At 41.0% G+C, this 24,387-nt stretch overlaps 1 protein-coding gene across 15 annotated transcripts in view; it reads right to left on the bottom strand.

Annotated features, from left to right (window-relative positions):
* The window catches only part of SIMC1 (SUMO interacting motifs containing 1), a 91,147-nt gene that overhangs the window by 13,976 nt on the left and 52,784 nt on the right, over nt 1-24,387 (bottom strand). For all 15 annotated transcript variants that reach the window (XR_012414371.1, XR_012414372.1, XR_012414375.1 and 12 more), the window contains 3 exons: nt 15,718-15,872; nt 6,474-6,626; nt 4,474-4,602 (listed from right to left, as the gene is read on the bottom strand). Coding sequence is in view for 5 of the 15 variants with exons in the window: in XM_073994751.1 (XP_073850852.1) it covers nt 4,474-4,602; nt 6,474-6,626; nt 15,718-15,872 (437 nt within the window). In the remaining 10 variants the exon portion in view is untranslated. The remainder of the gene's footprint in view (nt 1-4,473; nt 4,603-6,473; nt 6,627-15,717; nt 15,873-24,387) is intronic.

Here is a 24,387-nt window from a genome sequence, read left to right as displayed (position 1 = left end):
CCTGTGAATCTACAATTATTTAAAATAAAATAAAAATAAAAAGTTAAAAAAAAGTTACCTGGGCTTGTCACTCCACCCCTTACCCCATTTTTACTGATTAATTACCAACAGGATTTTGCTGTGTTGCCCAGGCTGGCCTCATACTCCTGAGCTCAAGTGATCCGCCTACCTGAGCCTCCTGAGTAGCTGGGACTGTGGGTGCATGCCACCATGCTAGCTCTGCTTTATTTTATTAAAGTACAGTTAGGTTAACTTGTTTCTGTTTGTATTCCATTTTTGGTACCCTGTGAACTTGATTTTTTTTGAGTATGTAAAACATTTAATTTATGCCCAGTGTTCCATTATTGGAACGCTAAGCTTGTGAGAGTTATTTGTATCCTACTGCTCAAGGTCATTGCCAAGGTCTGATTTTTCACATAAAAAATGTGCAATCTCAGGAGTAAGTGGTTTAACATGACTCTAAGAAGTGTTTATAGGCACACAAAAAGGCATATTCAGGGAAGTGTTTACCACTACCACCACTGCCATCATTACCACCCAGTCCAGTACCTTTTCTCCTTTTTATCCCATTCCCACCCATTCTCTATATGTAAGCAATTTTATTAGTCTGTGGCTTACCTTAACTTTGTTTCTTTTTTAAACAAATGATCAGAATTGTGTGTATTTTTAATTTATCCTTTTTTACAAAAAGATATGTATATTTAATATACACACTCTTGTATTTTGCTTTTTAAACTTATCTTAGAATTCAGTTCATAGAAGGCTGCGTGTGGTGGCTCACACCAGCGTTTTGGGAGGCTGAGGTGGGCAGATCACCTGAGGTCAGGAGTTCGAGACCAGCCTGGCCAACTTATCTTCTTTCAATATGCATAAGGAAACATTATGGAAAACATTAAACATTACAGAAAAATAAAATTACAGATCAATATCCCTTGTAAACATTGATGCAAAAACCCTTAATGAAATATTAGCAACTGGAATCCATCAATATATAAGAAGGATAGGCCGGGCGCGGTGGCTCAAGCCTGTAATCCCAGCACTTTGGGAGGCCGAGACGGGCGGATCACGAGGTCAGGAGATCGAGACCATCCTGGTTAATACGGTGAAACCTCGTCTCTACTAAAAAGTACAAAAAACTAGCCGGGCAAGGTGGCGGGCGCCTGTAGTCCCAGCTACTTGGGAGGCTGAGGCAGGAGAATGGCGTGAACCCGGGAGGTGGAGCTTGCAGTGAGCTGAGATCTGGCCACTGCACTCCAGCCTGGGCGACAGAGCGAGACTCCGTCTCAAAAAAAAAAAAAAAAAAAAAGAAGGATAACATCACAACCAAGTAGCATTTTTATTCCAGGAATGCAAGGTTGGCTTAATATGAGTAAATTAATCAGTGTAACATACCACATCAACAGAATAAAGAAGAAAAACTATGATTATCTCAATAGATGGAAACAAGATATTTGGCAAATGTCAATACTCATTCTTCATAAAAATAATAAACTAGAAGTGGAAGGAAGCTCCCTCAATCTGACAAAGGGCACCTATGAAACATTTATAGCTAACGTCACACTTAATAGTCAAAAACTGGATGTTTTCACCCTACGGTCAGGAATGGGGCCATAATGTCTACTCTCACTGCTTCTCCAACATTTTCCTGGAGATACTAGCTTATGCAATAAGGCAAGAAAAAGAAAGCAAAAGCATACACAGATTGGGAAGGATAAGGTTAACTGTATTTTTAGACAACGTGATTGTGTATGTAGAAAATCCTAAGGAAAACAAACAAAAATCCTACTAGGATAAGTTAATTTATTAAGGTTGCAGGGTTTCTATACACTACTAATGAGCAATTGGAAAATGATAGGTCAAGAAGCTATATGCATTTGTCAAGACTCGCTGGATGGTATGTATGCAAGTTAGTTTACATAATTTAATTGTATGTAAATTATACTTAATCTTTAGAAAATTAAAATAAATAAAGGTAAAGGCCAAGTAAAGTATCTTTTAGTATAATTTGAGTGAGTGGCCAATTTGCCCCTTCTGAGAGAATTTTAAAGTAGGGCCAGATTTTGTATAAATCATGTTCATCTGTTTTAATTCCTAATTCGTTTTTGTTACCCATTCCTTAGCTTTTCCATTTCTTACCAGCATCTGGGCTTATATGAATGGATAGTAGAGGAATTGGACCCAAATGAAATACTCCTGACAAAGTGTTAGAGCAAGCATGGTATTCATGTGCACTTTCTTCTGTCTGACTACTACAACATACTGCCTCCTTTGAATACTGAATTTGGGATTAAGCAGCCCTGGGTTTAAATTTGGATTCTGAACCTGATTAGCTACATAAACTTAAGCTAGTTAACTCCACCTCTTTGAATGCTTTTCTTATTCATTAAATAGAGGTAACATTGCCAGGTGTTGTGGTTTATGCCTGTAATCCCAGCACTTTGGGAGGCTGAGGTGGGCGGGTCACCTGAGGTCAGGAGTTTGAGACTAGCCTGGCCAACATGGTGAAACCCCATCTCTACTAAACATACACAAATTAGCTCGGTATGGGGGTGTGTACCTATAATCCCAGCCACTCAGGAGGCTAAGGCAGGAGAATCGCTTGAACCCAGGAGGTGAAGATTGAAGTGAGCTGAGATCCCACCACTGTACTCCAGCCTGGGTGACTGAGTCAGACTCTGTCTCAAAACAAATAAATAAATAAATAGGGATAACATTATAAGAAAAATAAATAAGGTTGGGTGTGGTGGCTCATGCCTGTAATCCCAGACTTTGGGAGGCTGAGGCAGGAGGATTGCTTGAGCGTAGGAGTTCAAAACTAGCATGGGCAACATAGCAAGACCCTGTTTCTAAATTAAAAAAAGAAAAAAACAGGAAAAAAAAACCCCAGAAAACAAATGAGATAATGTGACAATGATTGGCACATTGTAGAGGCTCAGTAAATGTCTTAATCTTACCAGAGTATTTTAATTAAGTCCTATTACAGTACTATTTGGTATGACATTTTCTTGTAATAGAAGAAACCAGAGCTGCACAATAGTTGTCTTGGTTGCCAGCTGGGTGTTTAGGGACGGAGATAGGAAGCAGTCATGGAGCTGATGGAGATGAACTGCAGACAAACATACACCATAATTTCCCCAAGGGTCACCACTACACAATGACTCTCTTATACTTATTTCCTATACCAGCAATTGTTCATGAATTAATATTCATTCCAGTTTATTTTTTTTCCTCTGGATTTTAAAATTACTGGCTCAAGGAAGGAATCATTGGTTTTAGCCAAAAACCATTTCTTTATCCCTTCCTAACGAAATACTTCACTAATTCATGCTTAGAGAAACTGAATTCCTAATTCTTACTATCTGGGGTCATTCTACAGGTCCAGCTCTTTTCTTTCTTGGGTCACCTCTAGTTCCCCTAATATTGGATATATCTATTTCATTCACTCACCAAACCTTTAGTGAACACTTATGCCAGGCCTATGGATAAAGATCAGAGAAGCAGGCAGGGCTTAACAGTTAAATAAATAAATTTATTTATTTATTTATTGAGACGGAGTCTCACTTTGTCGCCCAGGCTGGAGTGCAGTGGTGCAATCTCAGCTCACTGCAAGCTCCGCCTCCAGGGTTCGCGCCATTCTCCTGCCTCAGCCTCCAGAGTAGCTGGGACTACAGGCATCCACCACCATATCCAGCTAATTTTTTTTTTTTTTGTATTTTTAGTAGAGACGGGGTTTCACTGTGTTAGCCAGGATGGTCTCAATCTCCTGACCTCATGATCCGCCCACCTCGGCCTCCCAAAGTGCTAGGATTACAAGTGTAAGCCACCGCAGCCGCCCTTTATTTTTATTTTTTTTGAGATGGAGTCTCACTCTGTCACCCAGGCTGGAGTGCAGTGGAGCGATCTCAGCTCACTGCATCCTCCACCTCCTGGTTCAGGTGATTCTTGTGTCTCAGCCTCCCGAGTAGCTGAGATTACAGGTGTGCACTACCACGCCCAACTAATTTTTGTATTTTTAGTAGAGACAGGGTTTCACTATGTTGGCCAAGGCTGGTCTTGAACTCCTGACCTCAGGTGATCTGCCCGCCTAGGCCTCCCAAAGTGCTGGGATTACAGGCGTGAGTCACTGCACCCAGCCTTAACAGTTAAATATTGACAGAAGAGTAAAACTGTTAGGCAAATTGATAAGGTTAGAAAATTTAGGCTCCATTTAGGGTACTGTGCCTCTTCCCAAGAAATTATATCTCAGTTGTAAATAATAATAATTAGTTGAGAACCTCCTTTCCAAAAGGTAAAGACATGAGAATAATCCTTCTACTATTGTCTTCCTATCTTAATTAGTTTGGAATTTTCTTTTGTAAAATTCTGTTCCTGACAGGTAACATAGATAGAAAAGTTAATTTAATAAAAATTATTTCCAAGAGGTTTCTTTTTCTTTTTTAAATAACCGCTCTCCCCAATAAAACTAAGACTCACCTTTGGCTCCTCTCAGGAATGTCCAGCACAAACCCAAACATCATCTCAGCAATTTTATTGGAGCTGCAGGTGGGGGTCCTGTCCACCTCTACGGCTATGGAGAGCATCCTCTGAAGCTGGCACACAATCCTGAGTCCAGAACATAGGACACATATGAGTGTGAGGGTCTGGCAAGGAGCCACTCTGTGGCTGGGAGGAGTCCCCACCAGTGTACATCGAGAGTAGAGACTACTAAAGGACTTATAAAGCACACACAAGGTCAGGGAGAACTACTCAAGCCATCAGCATGCTTTTATTTAGCAATTTCACCTACCTGAATCCCTTTTGCCAGAACATACTATCTGAACCTCTCAGAACCTGGGGTTGAGCTGTAAAAGCAAGCTGCTTTTAAATTCAAAAATAGAACCACACAACCTTAAGGATCTAGAGAACTATAAGGATCATCTGATCTCTAACTTCCCTATTTTGCAGATGAAGAAACAGGTCCAGAGTGACTTAAAATGATTTAAATTTCTTTGATACAGGAGAAAACTGTATGGCAAATACATGTTTTCTCCTGTTACTGTTTCCTTTACAATAGTTTCTTACTAAGATCAGTCTCAGAACCTCCCCTGGTGGAACCTGACCTTCTTTCTCTAGATCTAACTGGGAGACAGCCAGCCTGCTGTGGCATTAGGTGTCTGGGCAACCTCTCAGAAAGGTGAGCCTGGCCTGACATCAGCCTTTTCTAACGTGTTATTTGTGATGGAAGAAAGGCTTTACTTTAAGAAAATCTGCAGCTAGCAACACAATAGGTGGGCCAGATCAGGAGCTCTAGCCTCAGCTTCTGTCTCTACAACGATAATAAGCTGTTCAACCTTTGACAAGTTACTAAACTGCTCTGAGTCTAAGTGTTCTCATGTATAAAAAGGGTGAGCAATAATATAATCTACTTTGTAAACTTGTGAGTGCTATATAAAATATCTCACAGATAGGGACTCTAGTGATAAGTGGTAGCAACCTATTATTGTTGTTAAGATCATAACAAAATTGACTTTTAGGGGACCCTATTGTTACTTCTACTAACATGTATTTATAAACATTTATTATGATGATGATTATTTGATATTAGCTTCCATTGAAGGAACAGTGTCCACCTCCCTCTTGGGTCTCTATGTGGCCCCTGTGGGAGAATGCCACTTTAGGGCCTTCCTCAATCTGCCCAAATGCTTCATTGTTCCAAAACATTCCCCTTTAGAATTGTTTCCTAAATTAGTTATAATTATTTATAATTTAGGAAACAATTTAAACTTGTAGGCCTTCCATAAAAATCAGGTTGGTGCAACCAGATTATAATATAACATTGTGAATTCAGACACAAATGTATTTGAAATGTCCAGTGTGACTGGCTTTTAACAATATGATTGACATGGAATACTGGGTTACTTGTGCAAGGGTAGCTCCAGCCCCTAATATCCTGGCATCTCTCAAAAAATGCCAAGGCCACTCTCAACTCCATAAAAGAAATGCCATGAATTTCTTTCCAGTCCAGTCTGTGGTGATGAGACCTGCCTTCGTGTGTTGGAACCTGCAGGCTGAACTGCTATTTTCCTCCCGGGACCTGGGGAGAGAAAGCCAGGTCCTTGATGACTCGAAGTTAACAAAACTCGCACTACACACCGCTCCTTCTCTATGGCAACAGATACCTAAAGTGATGAGCAGCTGTAACCCTTTACTGTCTCCTGAAATGCAGGAAATGAAGGGCAGTGTTCTCTAGCATTTGTTTTGTGTCTGCGTTGTGACTTCGTAATCACTTTGTGAAGTCCTGTTCATTCTAGGGGTGAAAGCACCTGGTTTTGTTCCACCTTTTAAATTAGAAAATTAGCCTTTAGTTAAACTAAGTCTTGAATAAGCATCAGCTATGTTCTAAGATCTTGTTAATTTGGGGGAAGCTGCTCTTAGGGATTGGTGCTGTTCTCTAAAATGCTAAACCCCAGGAAAGATAACTGCCTGCCCCTTACAGCTGATTGGTGTTCTTTGTCAGGTTGGGCTGGGAAGGAGGGTGGCTACCGCCGGCCCTCAAGATTCCCGTTCCTGAAGACATTTGATTTCCATTTGGGGGCTGAGTCAATCCATCTGCAGTTACTGCTTTGACCAGCCACTTGATAACATCCCTGCAATGGAAAAAAGAAAGAAAAGGTTTATTCTTTCTTTCCTGTGCAGAAAATAAATAAATAAATAAATAAATAAATAAATAAATAAATAGAGAGAAGGTTTCAATGTCTGCTGTATTTATGGTGCTCAGAACCACAGCCTTAACCTGGGCCCCGAGATCCCTGGATTTCCCTACAGGCAACAAAAAGGCCCTTCGGCTATTTTCAATAATTAAACAAGTCTAACAAAAACATCACATTTAACTGCAGTAAGGCTATAAAACCCGACGAAAGGCCAGGAATGGTGGCTGATGCTTGTAATCCCAGCACTTTGGGAAGCCCAGGTAGGAGGATCTTTTGAGACCAAGAGTTTGAGACCAGCCTGAGCAACATAGCAAGAACCCATCTCTACAAAAAAAAAAAAAAAAAAAAAAAAAAAAAAAAAAAAAAAGCTAACTAAAATATCAACATCTTTCTTTGAGTTATAAGTATTTATAAGTATTCAAAAGTAACTCCAGGGTCAAACAGTACTATCTGTGCCTTCCTGACCAGGAACATTTCTAAACCAAGTGGAAAGTTGGACTGGATGACCACAGAAGTCCTTGCCAGTTCTATATTATTGTCACCTATTAATGTTAACAACTAAGGTTTACAGTGTGTGCAGTGGAATCATACTTTATACAGGGCTGAGGCTCTATAAGTTAGTAAGGTAAAAACATCTCATATAGTCAAAACTACTTTTCATGATCACTTAGGTAACCTAGGTAAAAATAGTAGATTGAATATACACACCTAATTTTGTTTCCTCCAAAACCCCACTAATATTATAATAAATAACTTTTGAAAAATATCTACAAGGACGAAGAGAAGAGGAGAGAAGATGATAGCAGTGAAATTTTGAAAGGTGGAAGGCAAATGAAGGATATTCATAGAATATTACATAGTAGTCAATATGAATAAACTACAGTGACAGGCAACAATATGGACAAGTCTTGGTACTATAAAATAGTAAGTGAAAAATAAAAGTCTCAGTAGATTACATACAGCATGATACCTTTTAATATAGACCTAAAGGAACTAAAGTAAAAAAATATTTTATAGGAATATATGTATATGCAATAAAACTACACAGAAAGCAAAGAAATGAAATGATGACCATGCAGAATGATGATCACCTCGGGTGCAAGGTGTGTGGAGATGGGTTCTTGCTATGTTGCTCAGGCTGATGGATGAGGGGTGAGGTAACTGTTAAGGGCTTAGTCTTTGATTTGGGAGTAGGTTGAGAGATGCCTATTACAAAATTAAAGGCAACCAATTAACTAAGCAAATAAAGCCACTGTGCCATTTTTTAAAAAGATGATGTTTAATCCAAGCCTATGAATGAGGCAAAGGAATACATTTTAATTGACTTAGTGGAATTGAGAAAGCTGAATCCTAAGCCAGCAGCAGAGAAGAGCTATCCTATTTAATCCTATTTACTTAAAAAAAAAAAACAAAAAACAACTTCAATAAGCTCTGTAAGCGGCAGCACCAGGTTTCTCTGAAGTGACAGTGAAAGAGAGGTAAACTGAAATAAGTAGGAGGTGGCCAGGCATGGTGGCTCACTCTTGCAATCCCAGCACTTTGGGAAGCTGAGGTGGGCAGATTGCTTGAGTCCAAGGGTTTGAGACCAGCCTGGGAAACATGGTGAAAACCTGTTTCTACTAAAAATACAAAAAATTAGCAAGGCGTGGTGGTGCATGCCAGTAGTCCCAGCTACCCAAGAGGCTGAGGTGGGAGGATCACCTGACCCCATGGAGGTCAAAGCTGCAGTGAGCTGTGATTGGGCTGCCACACTCCAGCCTTGGGCAACCAGAGTCAGACTCCACCTCACAAAAAAAAAAAAAAAAAAAGGATGGCTTGAAAGCTGTTTAAGAAATTTTTAGACCTCTAGATCTTCCCCAGTCCTGCAGACTACAAGTTAACTTTGTGGAGAGGTAAACCAGATGGTCTCTGGACTGGGATACCAGGCATGGCTTGGAAGCAGACACTGAAGCAAATGGGGCACTAAAGGAACATATGCATGCTGAATGCAGAGACCCTTGCCATCTTCTCACACATGTCTTCCAACACCTTGGCATCCTGTCTTCATCCTTCATGTAAGAGGTTGGATGTCTTCTCTGTAAAACTGAACCAGCCCAAGAGGAAAGACCTTGACTCAAGAAATTTTCTTAGAAATGAGAAATCAGGGCCGGGCACGGTGGCTCATGCCTGTAATCCCAGCACTTTGAGGGCCGAGGCAGGCGGATCACGAGGTCAGGAGATGGAGACCATCCTGGCAAACACGGTGAAACCCCATCTCTATTAAAAATACAAAAAATTAGCTGGGCATGGTGGCGGGCGCCTGTAGTCCCAGCTACTTGGGAGGCTGAGGCAGGAGAATGGCGTGAACCCAGGAGGCAGAGCTTGCAGTGAGTCGAGATCGCGCCACTGCACTCTAGCCTGGGCAACAGAGTGAGACTTCGTCTCAAAAAAAAAAAAAAGAAAAAAGAAATGAGAAATCAGTTCCACCTACAGGGAAGTGCAGAAATGACAAGTCCTCTCATGTCTTCACAGCTTCCATTATCTTTTGAGTCTCGCACCTTTAAATATGGATAGACTATAGACTACCAACATTTACCAGACATCTACGGAAAGAGACTGAAACACTTCTCCTTCCTCCCAAAAAAGCAACTTGGAGAAAACAGACATTATGTAGAAGAGAAACAGAGAATAAACAAAAATGAAAATTCTGATTAGCAAAATCAAAGATATGAGATGATACAGATCCAGGAAAGAAGAAAATAAGAATACAGTTTATATTATTAATTTTTTGCAGAGTCAGGGTCTTGCTATGTTGCCCAGGTTGGTCTTGAACTCCTGGCCTCAAGCGATCTTTCCACTTTGGCCCCTGAAAGTGCTAGGATTACAGGCCTGAGCCACTGTGCCCAGCCTATTATTATTATTTTTTAGAGATGAGGGCTTGCTCTGTTGTCCAGGCTGGGGTGCAGTGGCACCATCATAGCTCACTGAACTCCTGAGCTCAAGCGATCCTCCTGCTTCAACCTCTCCAGTAGCTGGGACTACAGGCACATGCCACCATGCCTGGCTTATTGATTAATTTTAATAAGGAAGACACAGAGAAAAAATAAAAGAGCTCTGGGAAATTAGAAAGATAATAACAAAAGTGAAAAATCCTGTTTATTAGAAATGAAGGACATTTTTCCAGACTGAAATGGCCCACTGAATGCCCAGCACAATGGATGAGTATAAACCTAGGACAGGCACATTTGGCAAAAAGAGAACTTTATAAACTTCCAGAGAGAAAAATCAGGGCACACACAAAGACTCAGTAATCAAAATAGCTTATGTCTTCTTTTTTTTTCCCTCCAAGACAGGGTCTTGCTCTGTCACCCAGGCTGGAGTACAGTGGCACAATTTCGGCTCAGTGCAACCTCTGCCTCCAAGGCTCAAGTGATCCTCCTATCTCAGCCTTCTGAGTAGCTGGGACCACAGGTGTGTGCCACTACCACCAGCTAATTTTTTGTAGTTTTGGTAGAGATGGGCATTTGCCATGTTGCCCAGGCTGGTCTTGAACACCTGAGCTCAAAGTGATCCACCCACCTCGGCCTCCCAAAGTGCTGGGATTACAGGCGTGAACCACCACACCCGGCTACTTATGATTTCTTTTTTTTTTTTTTTTTTTTTTTTGAGACGGAGTCTTGCTCTGTCGCCCAGGCTGGAGTGCAGTGGCTGGATCTCAGCTCACTGCAAGCTCCGCCTCCCAGGTTCACGCCATTCTCCTGCCTCAGCCTCCCGAGTAGCTGGGACTACAGGCACCTGCCACCTCGCCCGGCCAGTTTTTTGTATTTTTAGTAGAGACGGGGTTTCACCGTGTTCGCCAGGATGGTCTCGATCTCCTGACCTCGTGATCCACCCGTCTCGGCCTCCCAAAGTGCTGGGATTACACAGGCTTGAGCCACCGCGCCCGGCCTGACTTATGATTTCTTAACAGCAATTCTGGAAGCTAGAAGACAATGGAAGATTTCCTTTGATGTTCTGTAGAAAAGTTATTTCTAAGCAGATCATATATCCTTAGCCTAATTATCAATCAATGCATGAGAAGATAAAGACATTTGCAGACAAACAAGATCTCAAAAACTTTACTTCCCATACACCTTTCTTAGAAAGCTACTAGGAATGGATTCCTTAAATGAAGGTATGAGCCATGAAAGAGAAAGACAGGACAAACAAGTCATCCAACCTTGAAAAGCATTAAAGGGGACTCTCAAATTTACAATGAAGACTGGAAAAGAGGACGAGTGATCCAGACTGAAGGAGATCAAAACATTCTACCGCAGATTTTTGAGAAGAAACTAATAGGACAACCCGGTGTGAATAAATATCTTGAGGGGATATTGAGACCAACTGAGGCAGGAAAATAGGGTCTGGAGGCAGGGAACCTACGGCCAATTCATGTTGAATTCCTAGAACTAAATCAAAAGAAAAACCCCAATTTTCCATGCCCAAGTACCAAAAGGACCAGAGGCTTCTCCCTTTGCAACCCTGGCCCCTCCTACAACTAATCAAACTGATGGCAGGCCACGACTTCATTTACATAGGGTGTACATCAAGTACAATGGGAAACCTCTAGAGGGTATTTAAACCCTAGAAAATTCTGTAACCAGGCTCTTGAGTTGCTTGCTTGGGCCTGCTCCCACCCTGTGGAGTGTGCTTTCGTTTTCAATAAATCTCTGCTTTTGTTGTTTCATTTTTCCTTGCTTTGCTTATACATTTTGTCCAATTCTTTGTTGAAGATGCCAAGAACCTTGACACCCTCGGGAGGGTGTCAACTAGGAGAGAATTTGGGGTTGAATTCTGATATGTACAAGGAAAGCAAGAAACTTAAAAATAGGATAATTATTAACCTTAGGGAAAACAAAAAGATATGAATAAAAGGAAAAGCAATCACGGTTTAGTACTTAGTAAAATTCTGACTAGCATACATAGTTATAGTAATAGAAACATTGAACACTGATATAAAAATTATAATGATATTAATGATATAGGGGCTGGGAAATATGTGTGTGATGGGGAATGTGGGGAGGAAAAAGAGCAAACTCCTTATCTTTCATGTGAGAAGTCAACAGATAATGGCTAACGATGAAAAATCAAGAAGCGGCACTGAAAGCATGTTATTTTGCCATATGGAGGTAAACATTAAAAATACCAATTAAAGAGAAACAAAAATGCAGGTGAGGGGACCTGGAGACAAGTGTATTTCTGAAGTCTTGTGGAAACTAGCCTACTGTTTGTATGTGTAGTTCAAAATGAAAGAAAGAAAAGAAAATCCCTTAAGAGGGGGTCATATGGAGACTGATCATCTCTCTCTCTTTCTTTTTTTTTTTTTTTGAGACGGAGTCTCGCTCTGTCACCCAGGCTGGAGTGCAGTGGCGCGATCTTGGCTCACTGCAAGCTCCGCCTCCCGGGTTCACGTCATTCTCCTGCCTCAGCCTCCCAAGTAGCTGGGACTACAGGCGCCCACCACCACGCCTGGCTAATTTTTTGTATTTTTAGTAGAGACGGGGTTTCACCGTGGTCTTGATCTCCTGACCTTGTGATCCGCCCGCTTCGGCCTCCCAAAGTGCTGGGATTACAGGCGTGAGCCACCGCGCCCGGACTCTCTCTCTTTTTAAAAATATGTCTTTGAGGTATAATTTACATACAATAAATTGCCAAAGTTTTGTTTGATGAATTTAGATAAATACATGCATACATCCTTATAATCACCAACTCAGTCTAATATCCATTTCTTAATGAATCAAAGATAGTTCATTTTCCTGCCAACTGAAACAAATGATTTTTTTCATTGAGTAAGCACGAAATAGAGGACCTGGCCTAGATTTACAGGTCACAAACACCCCTCAAGAATGCCTATCTTTGTTGTTGTTGTTGTTTTGTTTTTGAGACAGAGTCTTGCTCTGTTGCCCAGGCTGGATTGCAGAGGTGCAATCCTGGCTCACTGCAACCTCTGCCTCCCAGGTTCAAATGATTCTCATGCCTCAGTCTCCCGAGTAGCTGGGATTACAGAAGTGCACCATCATGCCTGGCTATTTTTCTACTTTCACTAGAGGTGGGTTTTGAGGCCAGGCTGGTCTCAAACTCCTAGCCTCATGTGATCTGTCCCCCTTGGCCTCCCAAAGTGCTGGGATTACAGGCCTTAGCCACCATGCGCGCCCCAAAATGCCTTTATTTATGAGACAAGAGTTTTCCTCTGTTGCCCACGCTGGAGTATAATGGCACGATCTCGGCTCACTGCAGCCTCCACCTCCTGGGTTCAAGCAATTCTCCTGCCCTCAGCCTCTCAAGTAGCTGGGATTACAGGTGCCTGGCACTATGCCTAGCAAAAAAAAATTTTTTAAATGTATTTTTTAGTAGAGATGGGGTTTCACCATGTTGGCTAGGCTGGTGTCCAACTCCTGACCTCAAGTGATCCGCCCACTTTGGCCTCCCAAAGTGCTGGGATTACAGGTGTGAGCCACTGTGCCCAGCCTTAAATGCCTATCTTTAAACCCAAGAGTCATACCTTGTACAGTGAGAGGCTCACACCACAAGAGGTGAAAATGAAAGCAACCGAGAGAACAGTGCCTTGTGTATCCCACTCACTCTAATGCCTAGGCAGCAAAGCATAATGGTAGATGGAATTATTCTCATTATATAAATTATTTTTCACTTTTTAAAATTTATTTTTTATTTGCTTTTGAGACAGAGTCTCACTCTTGTTGCCCAGGCTGGAGTGCAGTGGTGTGATCTCGGCTTACTGCAACCTCTGCCTCCCAGGTTCAAGCGATTCTCCTGTCTCAGTCTCCCAAGTAGCTGGGATTACAGGCGCATGCCACCCACCACGCATGGCTAATTTTTATATTCTTAGTAGAGATGGGGTTTCACCACGTTGGCCAGGCTAGTCTTGGACTCCTGGGCTCAGGTGATCTGCCCGCCTCGGCCTCCCAAAGTGTTGGGATTACAGGCGTGAGCCACTGCGCCTGACCAATTTTCCACTTTAAAATTCAACTGTGCTGTCTTGTGCTCTTTGCTGATCCTCTGCTTACTGATTTTGCACCCCTAAAATGATTAAGATTTAGATAAAATACCACATATAGGGAAATAAATATGGGCATGCAAACTAAGGGGGTATGAAAGCTGACCAATGCCCAAAACATAATGAAACGTCCTCCTTTTTATTAGAGGATTTATCATACTCAATACCCCATGTTGACCTGTGAATACTACTTTCAACAAATATGTAAGAACATATGAGAACGTAAGTATGAGTGGAAGAGTTTCAACGCTGCTCTGAACAAAGAGATGCCGGTACACCCTTCTAGTAAGAGTCATTTCCAAAAAAGCAAGGGATGTTCAGATGCTCAACATATGATGGGGTTACATCTGGATAAACCCAACTGATATAGCTTTGATATTTGTCCCCTCCAAATCTCATGTTGATGTGATCCCCAGTGTTGGAGATGGGGCCTAGTGGAAGATGTTTGGGTCATGGAGGCAGATCCTTCATAAATGTCTTGGTACTGTCCTCATAGTAACGAGTGAGTTCTCACTCTATTAGTTCACTTGAGAGCCGGCTGTTTGAAAGAGGTTGGCACTATACCCTTGCCCCTGGTCTTCCTTCCTTCCCTGCCAGGTGATACTCCAGCTCTCCTTCACCTTCTGTCATGAGTGGAAGCTTCCTGAAGCCCTCACCAGAAGCAGATGCTGGAGCCATGCTTCTTGTACACCTTGTAGAATTGTAAGACAAACAAACCTCTTTTCTTTATAAATTACCCAGCCTCAGGCATTCCTTTATGGCAACACAAAGGGACTAAGACATCATTGTAAGTTGAAAACATTTTAAGTTGAAAACGCATTTAATGCACCCAATGTACCGAACATCGTAGCTTAGCCTAGCCTACCTTAAATGTGCTCAGAACACTGACAGCTTATAGTTGGGCAAAATCATGCAATACAAAGCCTATTTTGTAACAAAGTGTTGAACAGTTTATGGAATTTATTGAATATTATACTGAAAATGAAAAACAGAATGTTTGTTGGGTACTTGAGGAATAGTTTCTACTGAATGGTTATCACTTCAGTACCAATGTAAAGTCAAAAAATCCTAAGTCAAACCATCACGAGTCAGGGCTGTCTGTAGTTCCAAAAGAAAAATTCCAGCCCACGATCCCCTGCCCTAAAGATCATACTTTCCCCCTTGGTATCAGCATATAGTAGAGTTCATGCTTCCAGAACTCTCACTCTGATTCTGCAAAAAAAGAGCACATGCTTACTATCTATTGTACCCTGTCAACTACATGACCTATTGTTACAGATATTACTTTTCAGAAACTAGTAGTGACAAATGAGATTTATATTGAGGTTCATCGGGGGATAGGAATAAATGCAGGTTAATAGAAACTGAAAAGTTTTATATAAGGTTCTCCCCTAGATCTCATAATGTTGTTTGGACAATATTGAAATAGACCAAAGGAAGTCTGTTGGTCTTGAGAGAAAAATCACTCAAGCTATGTGGTGCCTGCCGCATTGTTGGTTTCTTTTATGATTATCAGGAGGGGGTTATTTTATGATTAGCTATAGTTTTATTTTTAAAAATTAATTAATTATTTTTGAGATGGAATCTTGCTCTGTCACCCAGGCTGGAGTGCAGTGGCGCAATCTCGGCTCACTGCAACCTCTGCCTCCTGGGTTCAAATGATTCTCCCATCTCAGCCTCCCAAGTAGCTGGAATTACAGGAATGCATCACCACACCCTGCTACTTTGTGTAGTTTTAGTAGAGACGTGGTTGTGCCATGTTGGCCAGGCTGGTTTCGAACTCCTGACCTCAAGTGATCCGCCCACCTCAGCCTCCCAAAGTACTGGGATTACAGGTGTGAACCACTGCACCCGGTCTATCTGTAGTTTTAACAATTAGCCCTACTACACTACCTACTGACTAGAAAACCTCACCTGGCTGATATTCTGGCTTTAGCAGCTGCCCACCTATAATCCCTTACCTCTTCCCATCTCAGGGCTCAGGTGGCTGCTCACCTGACATTGTGGGGCTGCTTGTCACAGGACAGCACCATGTTTGCAATGGACTGCTGCAGGTGCTGCCGTTGTCTCCTCAGGGTCTGCTGGAAGTCATCTTCTAGGGTCTGAACGACGTAACGCAGGAAAAGGACTCGCCCAGGCAGAGTCTGTCCCTGTGGGAAAAAGAATGAGAAGTCAGTCTTCGCAGTCTCCTGGACGACAGTCAACATTGGGCTCTCATAAACACTAAGCCCAAGAGAAGGCCATGCATCAACAAGTATGCCTGTGCTTAAAAGAGAGGCTCCCAGGAGAGGGTAGGTAGTCTGGGTCATTATGAGAGAGGACAAATAGGGTGACTGCTGAAAGAATCATACCTCATAAGATTTCAGAAACCATTTTTTAAGTATTATTACTTGTTCAAAGGATCTAGTCATCTGCAAATAATTATAATTTTCTAACACCTAAGTTGCAATCAAATATCTACTGGAATCTCTAGGATTGTAGATCATTTGATTTAAGAGACCGCCATGGGAAGTTAATCTCTCCCTGTCACTGAACCTATCAACCTCAGGATATACCCAAAACTATGGATGGCAAAACAGAGAAAGAGAAACTGGTTCTTTAATGACTCCTGTGCTGCTAGATCAAACTGCCATGATGTCCACTCTGCTAATGAACTTTCAGTCATGGGACCTGATTGAGCCAAGTCTGTTGGCTTGGCTCAACCTGACTGCTGGGCCAAGTCTGAGTTGGGTATTCTGTTACAGGTGAAATGATCCTAACTGACAAACAGTTGAAGAGCATGGGCTTTGGAGGCACACAGCATTCAGTTTTTGTTGCTGTTTTAGATCTAGCTCTGTCCTTTATTTAAGCCGTCTAGAACTTAGCGTCCTCGTAGTTTATATGGGGATAATTCTAACCTTACCAAAGACAGTGTAAGTACTTGTCACATAGTAGGCAGGCATGCACAATTTGTTGGTTTCCCTTTACTACGAGACAAGTGCTGGGAGCTTAGGCTTCAAACTTTAAAGAATGAGAGGTACCAAACTATTTCAGGACTATGTGGAAACCTCCGAACTCCAGGGAATAGGTATATTTTCTCAGAACATAAACTAATGGACCAGTATATGATTCAGTCAGTAGGAAACTAAGTGACCATTCTAAATACATATCATTTCTTTCTTTTTTGGGAGGAGGTGACAATATCTTTGTCTTCCACATGTGTTTATTTTTCTCTAATCCTTGATAACCGATGCAAATGCTTTTTAAAAAAATCAAGTACCTGTGCTAGATTTTTCTTTTTTTTTGTTTTGGAGTCTCGGTCTGTCACCCAGGCTGGAGTGCAGTGGCACAATCTCGGCTCACTACAACCTCCGCCTCCCAGGTTCAAGCAATTCTCTAGCCTCAGCCTCCCGAGTAGCTGGGATTATAGGTGCCTGCCACCAAGCCTGGCTAATTTTTGTATTTTTAGTAGAGACAGGGTTTCACCATAATGGTCAGGCTGGTGTTGAACTCGTGACCTCAGGTGATCCACCCACGTTGGTCTCCCAAAGTGTTGGGATTACAGGGGTCAGCCACTGCGCCCAGCCTTGTGCTAGATTTTTGATAAAAAGTCTTCTACTGACACCACTCTCCACCACTACTTGTCTTCTCCAGTATCCTAGAATAATTTTTAACTCATTCTTCTAGAAGTCACCATAAACATCTCTAAAGAAATAGACTTTTATTATGATTTCTTGATTTATCAACTGTAGACATTATCTATTGATTTCTGCTATGCTAGGTAAGAATTTACTTAGGCCAAATCCCCCACCTCTTCTCTTCCTAAAGTAAGTGTATTTCTATCACCTACAGACAGTTATCTCTTGACTCCCCATTTTGGAAGATAAGAATGTTACACCAGCCCTACTATTTTCAGAGGTCCTGTCGCTTTTCATCTTCCAACCTTTATCTTCTATACTTTCCATTTTACATCATCAAGGCTAATAAAATTGTCTCCTATGCTTTGTATATATTCTAAATGTTATAACTCCATGGTGTTTACAGTGTCAGGATTATGTTAAAAGTATTTACTAAATACATTTACTAAATACTTTTAGTAAATCCACATAGTAAACTAAGAAAATCATTCCTTTCTTGTGAAGCTTTTTGTTTTTCTAGAGTTTTGCTTTTTTCTCCCCTCCTTTAACTACCTGTAATTATAATATACCTCTTTCAACTCTTCAAGAATAGTGCTGAATCTTGATAATACCTTTTTTCCCCGAAATAATTCTCTCTCTCTCTCTCTCTCTCTTTTTTTTTAAATAATGTGGGCTGGGCATAGTCATTCATGCCTGTGATCTCAGAACTCTGGGAGGCTGAGGTGGGAGGATCATTTGAGGCCAGGAAACACCACCAGCCCAGGAAACATAGTGAGACCCCATCTCTACAAAAATAAAAATAAAGAAATGAGCCATGCCTGTAGTCCGAGCTACTTAGGAGGCTGAGGCAGGAGGATCACTTGAGTTCAGGAGGTCATGGGTGCAGTGAGCTATGATCATGCCACTGCACTCCAGCCGGGGTGAGAGAGCAAGAGACCTTGTCTCAAAAATAAATAAATAAAACAACTTTAGTAGCATACCATAAAATTCAGCCATTTTAAAAGTACAATTCAATGACTTGTAGTAAACCTACTGAGTTGTGCAAACATTACCATAATCTATTTTTAGAACATTTCCATTACCCCAAAAGATCCCTCATGGGCACTTACAGTTCCCTTTCCAATCATCAGGCCAAGGCAACCACTCATCTGCTTTCTGTCTCTCTAGATCTGCCTTTTCTACACATTTCTTAGAAATAGAATCATATAATATGTAATGTTTTATGTGTGGTTTCTTTCACATAGCTTAATTTTTTTAAGGTTTGCCTGTATTATTAGTATGCATCAATAGCTCATTGCTTTTTATTACTGAATAGTATTTCATTTTGTTTATCCATTCACCAGCTCATGGACATTTGGGTTATTTCCACATTTTGGCTATTATGCATAACACTGCCTTGAACATTTGAATATAAGTCTTTCGCTGACAGACATTTTCGTTTTTGTTGGGTCTATATCTAGAATTGAAATAGATAGGGTGAATAAATTTACGTTCAACTTTTAAAGAAGTGTCAAACCATTTTCCAAAGTGCCTGTACTATTTATCTCTCATCAGCAATGTATGAGACTTACTGTTCTCCACATTCTTGGCAATGTTTGTTATTATCTGTTTTTTCTTTAACAAAACTTTAAAAATTGTGATAAAGGCCAGGCACGGTGGCTCACACCTGTAATCCCAGCACTTTGGGAGGTCAAGGCAGGTGGCTCACGAGGTCAGGAGATCACAACCTTCCTGCTAACACGGTGAAACTCAATCTCTACTAAAAATACAAAAAATTAGCCAGACATGGTGACGGGTGCCTGTAGTCCCAGCTACTCGGGAGGCTGAGGCAGGAGAATGGTGTGAACCTGGGAGGCGGAGCTTGCAGTGAACCAAGATTGCGCCACTGCACTCCATCCTGGGCGACAGAGCGAGACTCCGTCTCAAAGAAAAAAAAATTGTTATAAAAACCATATTATCATTAAATTTACTACCTTAAACATTTTTAACTGTACAGTTCAGTAGTGTTAAGTATATTCACAGTCCTGTAAAAGATCCCCAGAACTTTCCATCTTGCAAAACTGAAACTCTATATCCATTGAACAACTTCCCATTTCACACTCCCTCATACTGTTTTCCACAGCAGTTGTACCACTTTACAATCCCACCAAGAGTGCACAAAGGTTCTAATTTCTCCAAATCCTTGCCCACACTTATTTTTTGTTTTTTAAAAAATAGTGGCCATTCTAATGGGTATGAGGTGACATTGCATTGTGGTTTTGATTTGTATACCTCTAATGACTAGTTATATTGAGTATCTTTTCACAAGTTTGTTGGCCATTTCTATATCATCTTAGGAGAAATGTCTATGTAAGTCCTCTGCCCATTTTGAAATTGGGTTATTCATTTGTTGTCGAGTTGCTGTCGTTTTTTATATATTCTGGATATTAACTCTCATCAGATAAATGATTAATACATATTTTCTCTCATCCTATAGGCTGCCTTTTCACTCTATTTTTGTATTTTCTATTTTTATTGCTTACTCTGTTGACGCATAGAAGTTCTGAAGTTTGATGTAGTACTATTTGTCTATTTTTGGTTTTGCTGCCTGTGTTTTTGGTATCATATTCAAGAAATCAATTGCCAAATCCAATGTCATGAAGCTTTGCCCCATGCTTTCTTCAATGAATTTTATAGATTTGGGTCTTATATTCAGGTCTTTAATGCATTTTAAGTTAATTTTTATATGTTCAGAGTCCAATTTCATTCTTTTACAAGTGGATATCCACGTTTTCCTATGACATTCAGAGACTGTCTTTTCACCACTGAGTAGTCTTGGCACCCTTAATGAAGGTCACTTGACCATGTACCAAAGGTTTATTTCTGGGCTCTCTATCCCATATATCTATCTTTTTTCTTGTACCACACTGCTTTGATTACTGTAGCTTTATGTTTTACAGTCAAGAAGTGTGAGAACTCCAACTTTGTTCTTTTCATTTCAAGATTGCTTTGACTGGCCAGGCATGGTGGCTCACGCCTGTAATCCCAGCACCTTGGGAGGCCGAGGTGGGCAGATCCCCTGAGGTTGGGAGTTCAAGACCAGTCTGACCAACATGGAGAAACCCGTCTCTGTTAAAAATACAAAATTAGCCAGGCATGGTGGCACATGCCTGCAATCCCAGCTACTCGGGACACTGAGGCAGGAGAATCGCTTAAACCCGGGAGGCGGAGGTTGCAGTGAGCTGAGATAGCGCCATCGCACTGTAGCCTGGGCAATAAGAGCTAAACTCTGTCACAAAAAAAAAAAAAAAAAAAAAAAAAAGATTGCTTTGGCTGTTGGGTGTCCTTTGCAAGATATCAACTTTTTTTTTTTTTTTAAAAAAAGACAGAGTCTCACTCTGTCACCCACACTGGAATGCAAAGGCAAGATCTCAGCTCACTGCAACCTCTGCCTCCCGAGTTCAAGCAATTCTCTGGCCTCAGCCTCCTGAGTAGCTGAGATTACAGGTGCCCAACATCATGCTCGGCTAAAGACACCAACTTCTGAAAGACTAAAAGTTCATGTCCCTTGGGATTCAACATGAATTTTAGGATGGAATTTTCTATTTCTACACATACACACACACAAAAATGCTGTTGGGATTTTGATGGGAATTGTGTTGAACCTGTAGATCACTTTGGGTAGTACTGACATCTTTTTTTGTTTTTTGAGATGGAGTCTCGCTCTGTCGCCAAGGCTGGAGTGCAGTGGCCAGATCTCAGCTCACTGCAAGCTCCGCCTCCCGGGTTCCCGCCATTCTCCTGCCTCAGCCTCCTGGGTAGCTGGGACTACAGGCGCCCGCCACCTCGCCCGGCTAGTTTTTTGTCTTTTTTTGGTAGAGACGGGGTTTCACCGTGTTAGCCAGGATGGTCTTGATCTCCTGACCTCGTGATCTGCCCGTCTCGGCCTCCCAATGTGCTGGGATTACAGGCTTGAGCCACTGCGCCCAGCCAGTACTGACATCTTAACCATATTAAGTCTTTCACTCCATGAATACAGGAAGCCTTACCATTTATTGGTGTCTAATTTCTTTCAACTTTTTGTAGTTCTCAGTGTACAAATCTTTAACCTCCTTGGTTAGGTTTATGGCTAAGTATTTTATTCTTTTTGATGATACTGTAAATGAAATTGTGTTATTTCCTTTTCAGATTTTTCATTGTTGGTTTAACAAAAATGCAACTGAGCTTTGTGAGCTGGTTTTATATACTACTGTTTTGCTGAATTCACTTATTATTTCTAGTTTTTTTTTTTTGGTGAAATTTTAGGATATTCTACACCTAAGATCATGTCACCTGTGAACAGAGATATTTTACTTCTCCCTTTCTAATTTGGATGCCTTTTATTTCTTTCCCTTGACTAACTGCTCTGTCTAGGACTTGAAGTACTATGTTGAATAGAAGTGGCAAGAGTAGGCATGTCTGATTTTAGAGGAAAATCTTTCAGTCTTTCACCATTCAGTATGATGCCAACTGTGGGCTTTTCACAAATGGCCTTTATTATGTTGAGGTAGTTTTCTTCTATTCCTAGTTTGAGCGTCTTTATCGAGAAAGGGTGTTGAATTTTGTCAAATGTGTTTTCTGCATTAATTGAGGTGATCGTGTGTTTTTTCTCCTTCATTCTGTAATATGGTGTATCACATTTATTTTCATATGTTAAACCATCCAGGAATAAATCCCATATGTTCATGGTGTACAGTTGGCTCTCTGTATCTGTGGGTTCTGCATCCATGGATTCACCCAATTAAGATTTGAAAATATTTGAAAAAAATTTACATCTATACTGAATATGTACAAATGTTTTTTCTTGTCATCATTCCTTAAACAATGCACTATAACAACTATTTACATGTAATTTACATTGTATTAGGTATCATAAGTAATCTACAGATGATTTGAAGTATGTAAGAGGATATGTATAGGTTATACAGGATTTAAACATCTGCAAATTTTGGTATCCAAGGGAGGTTCTGGAACCAGTCCCCCCATGTAGTCAACCAAGGGATGACTGCATATCCTTTTAATGTGCTGTTGAATTTTAGTTTGTTAGTATTTTGTTGAGGGTTTCTTCATCAACATTTATCAGGTACATTGGTTGGCAGTTTTATTGTAGTTTTTTCCTTTCCCTTTTTTTTTTTTTTTTTTGAGACAGAGTCTTACTCTATCGCCCAGGGTGGAGTGCAGTGGCACCATCTCAGCTCACTGCAACCCCTGCCTCCCGGGTTCAGGCGATTCTCCTGCCTCAGCCTCCCCAGTAGTTGGGATTTCAGGTGCATGCCACCATACTCGGTTAATTTTTGTTATCTTTAGCAGAGATGGGGTTTCGCCATGTTGGCCATACTGGTCTTGAACTCCTGGCCTCAAGCAATCCGAACACCTTGGCCTCCCAAAGTGCTGGGATTGCAGGCATGAGTCACTGCGCCCAGCTGCTTGTAGTTTTTTTGGTCTGGCTTTGATATCAGGGTGTATCATGCTACTAATAAAGACATACCCTAGACTGGGTGATTTATAAAGGCAAGAGGTTTAGTTGACCTACAGTTCCACATGACTGGGAAGGCCTCACAATCATGGCAGAAGGTGAATGAGGAGCAAAGTTACATCTTATATGGCAGTAGGTGAGTTTGTGTAGGGGAACTCCCCTTTATAAAACCATTAGATCTCATGAGATTTATTCACTATTATGAGAACAGAACAGGAAAACCCGCCCCCATGATTCAATTACCCCGCACCGGGTCCCTTCCATGACACGTGGGAATTATGGGATCTACAATTCAAGATGACATTTGGGTGGGTACCCAGCCAAACCATATCACAGGGTAATGCTGGCCTTATAGAATAAGCTGAAATAAAATCCTCCTTCCGTTTTTTGGAAAACTCTGAGGAGGATTGGTGTTTTTATTTAAATGTTTGGCCAAATTTACTAGTGAAGCCACCTTGTTGCAGGCTTTTTTGCTGAAAGGTTTTTGATTACTGACTCCTTACTCGTTATTGTTCTGTTCAGATTTTTTAGTTTTTCATGAGCCAATCTTGGTAGGTTTCCAGGAATTACTCCATTTATTCTAGGTTATCCAGTTTATTGGGAGTATAATTGTTGGCAGTATTCTCTTATAATCCTTTTTATTTCTGTGGCACTGGTTGTAACGCCCCCTCTTTCATTTCAGATTTTACTAATTTTTTAAAATTCTATCACTGAGCTATCAATACTGATTTTAGTAATTTGAATCTTCTCTCTTTTTTAATCTAGTTAAGAGTTTGTCAGTTTTGATCTTTTCAAAAACCCAACTCTGTGGCTGGGACAGTGGCTCATGCCTGTAATCCTAGTACTCTGTGAGGCAAAGGTGGGAGGATCACTTGAGGCCAAGAGTTCAAGACCAGCCTGGGCAACTTAGCTAGATTCCCACCTCTACAAAAAATAATAAAAAAATTAGCTGAGTATGGTGATGCATGCTTGTTGTCCCAGCTACTTGAGAGGCTGAGGCTGGAGGATGGCTTGAGCCCAGGAGTTCAAGGTTTCAGTAAGCTATAATTGTGCCACTGAGCTCCAGCCTGAGTGACAGAGTGAGACCCTGCCTCAAAACAAATGAAATGTTTAAAAACCTCATATCTTAGTGTTGTTCATTTTTTTCCCTATTCTCCATTTATCTCTGCTCTAATCTTTACTATTACCTCCCTCTGCTAACTTTGGGTTCAGTTTCTTCTTTTCCTACTTTAGATATAGTCAGGTTGTTGGTTTGAGATCTTCTTTTTTAACGTAAGCATTTATTTACATCTGTAACTTCTTAGTGCTGCTTTTGCTGCATCCATGTTTTTGTATGTCGTATTTCCATTTTAATTTGTCTCAAGGTATTTTAAAATTTCCCATGAGATTTTTTTTTTCTCTGAACCACTGTTGTGTGTTGTTTAGTTGTCATATATTTGTGTGTTTTCCAGATTTCATTCTGCTGTTGACTTCTAGTTTCATCCCACTGTGATTGGAAGATACTTGGTATAATGTCAATGTTTTTATATTTTGTTTAAGTCTTGTTTTGTGGCC

Source organism: Macaca fascicularis, chromosome 6 (assembly GCF_037993035.2).
Source record: "Macaca fascicularis isolate 582-1 chromosome 6, T2T-MFA8v1.1".
NCBI classification, from domain to species: Eukaryota; Metazoa; Chordata; class Mammalia; order Primates; family Cercopithecidae; genus Macaca; species Macaca fascicularis.
This window is presented reverse-complemented; position numbering and strand designations above follow the sequence as displayed.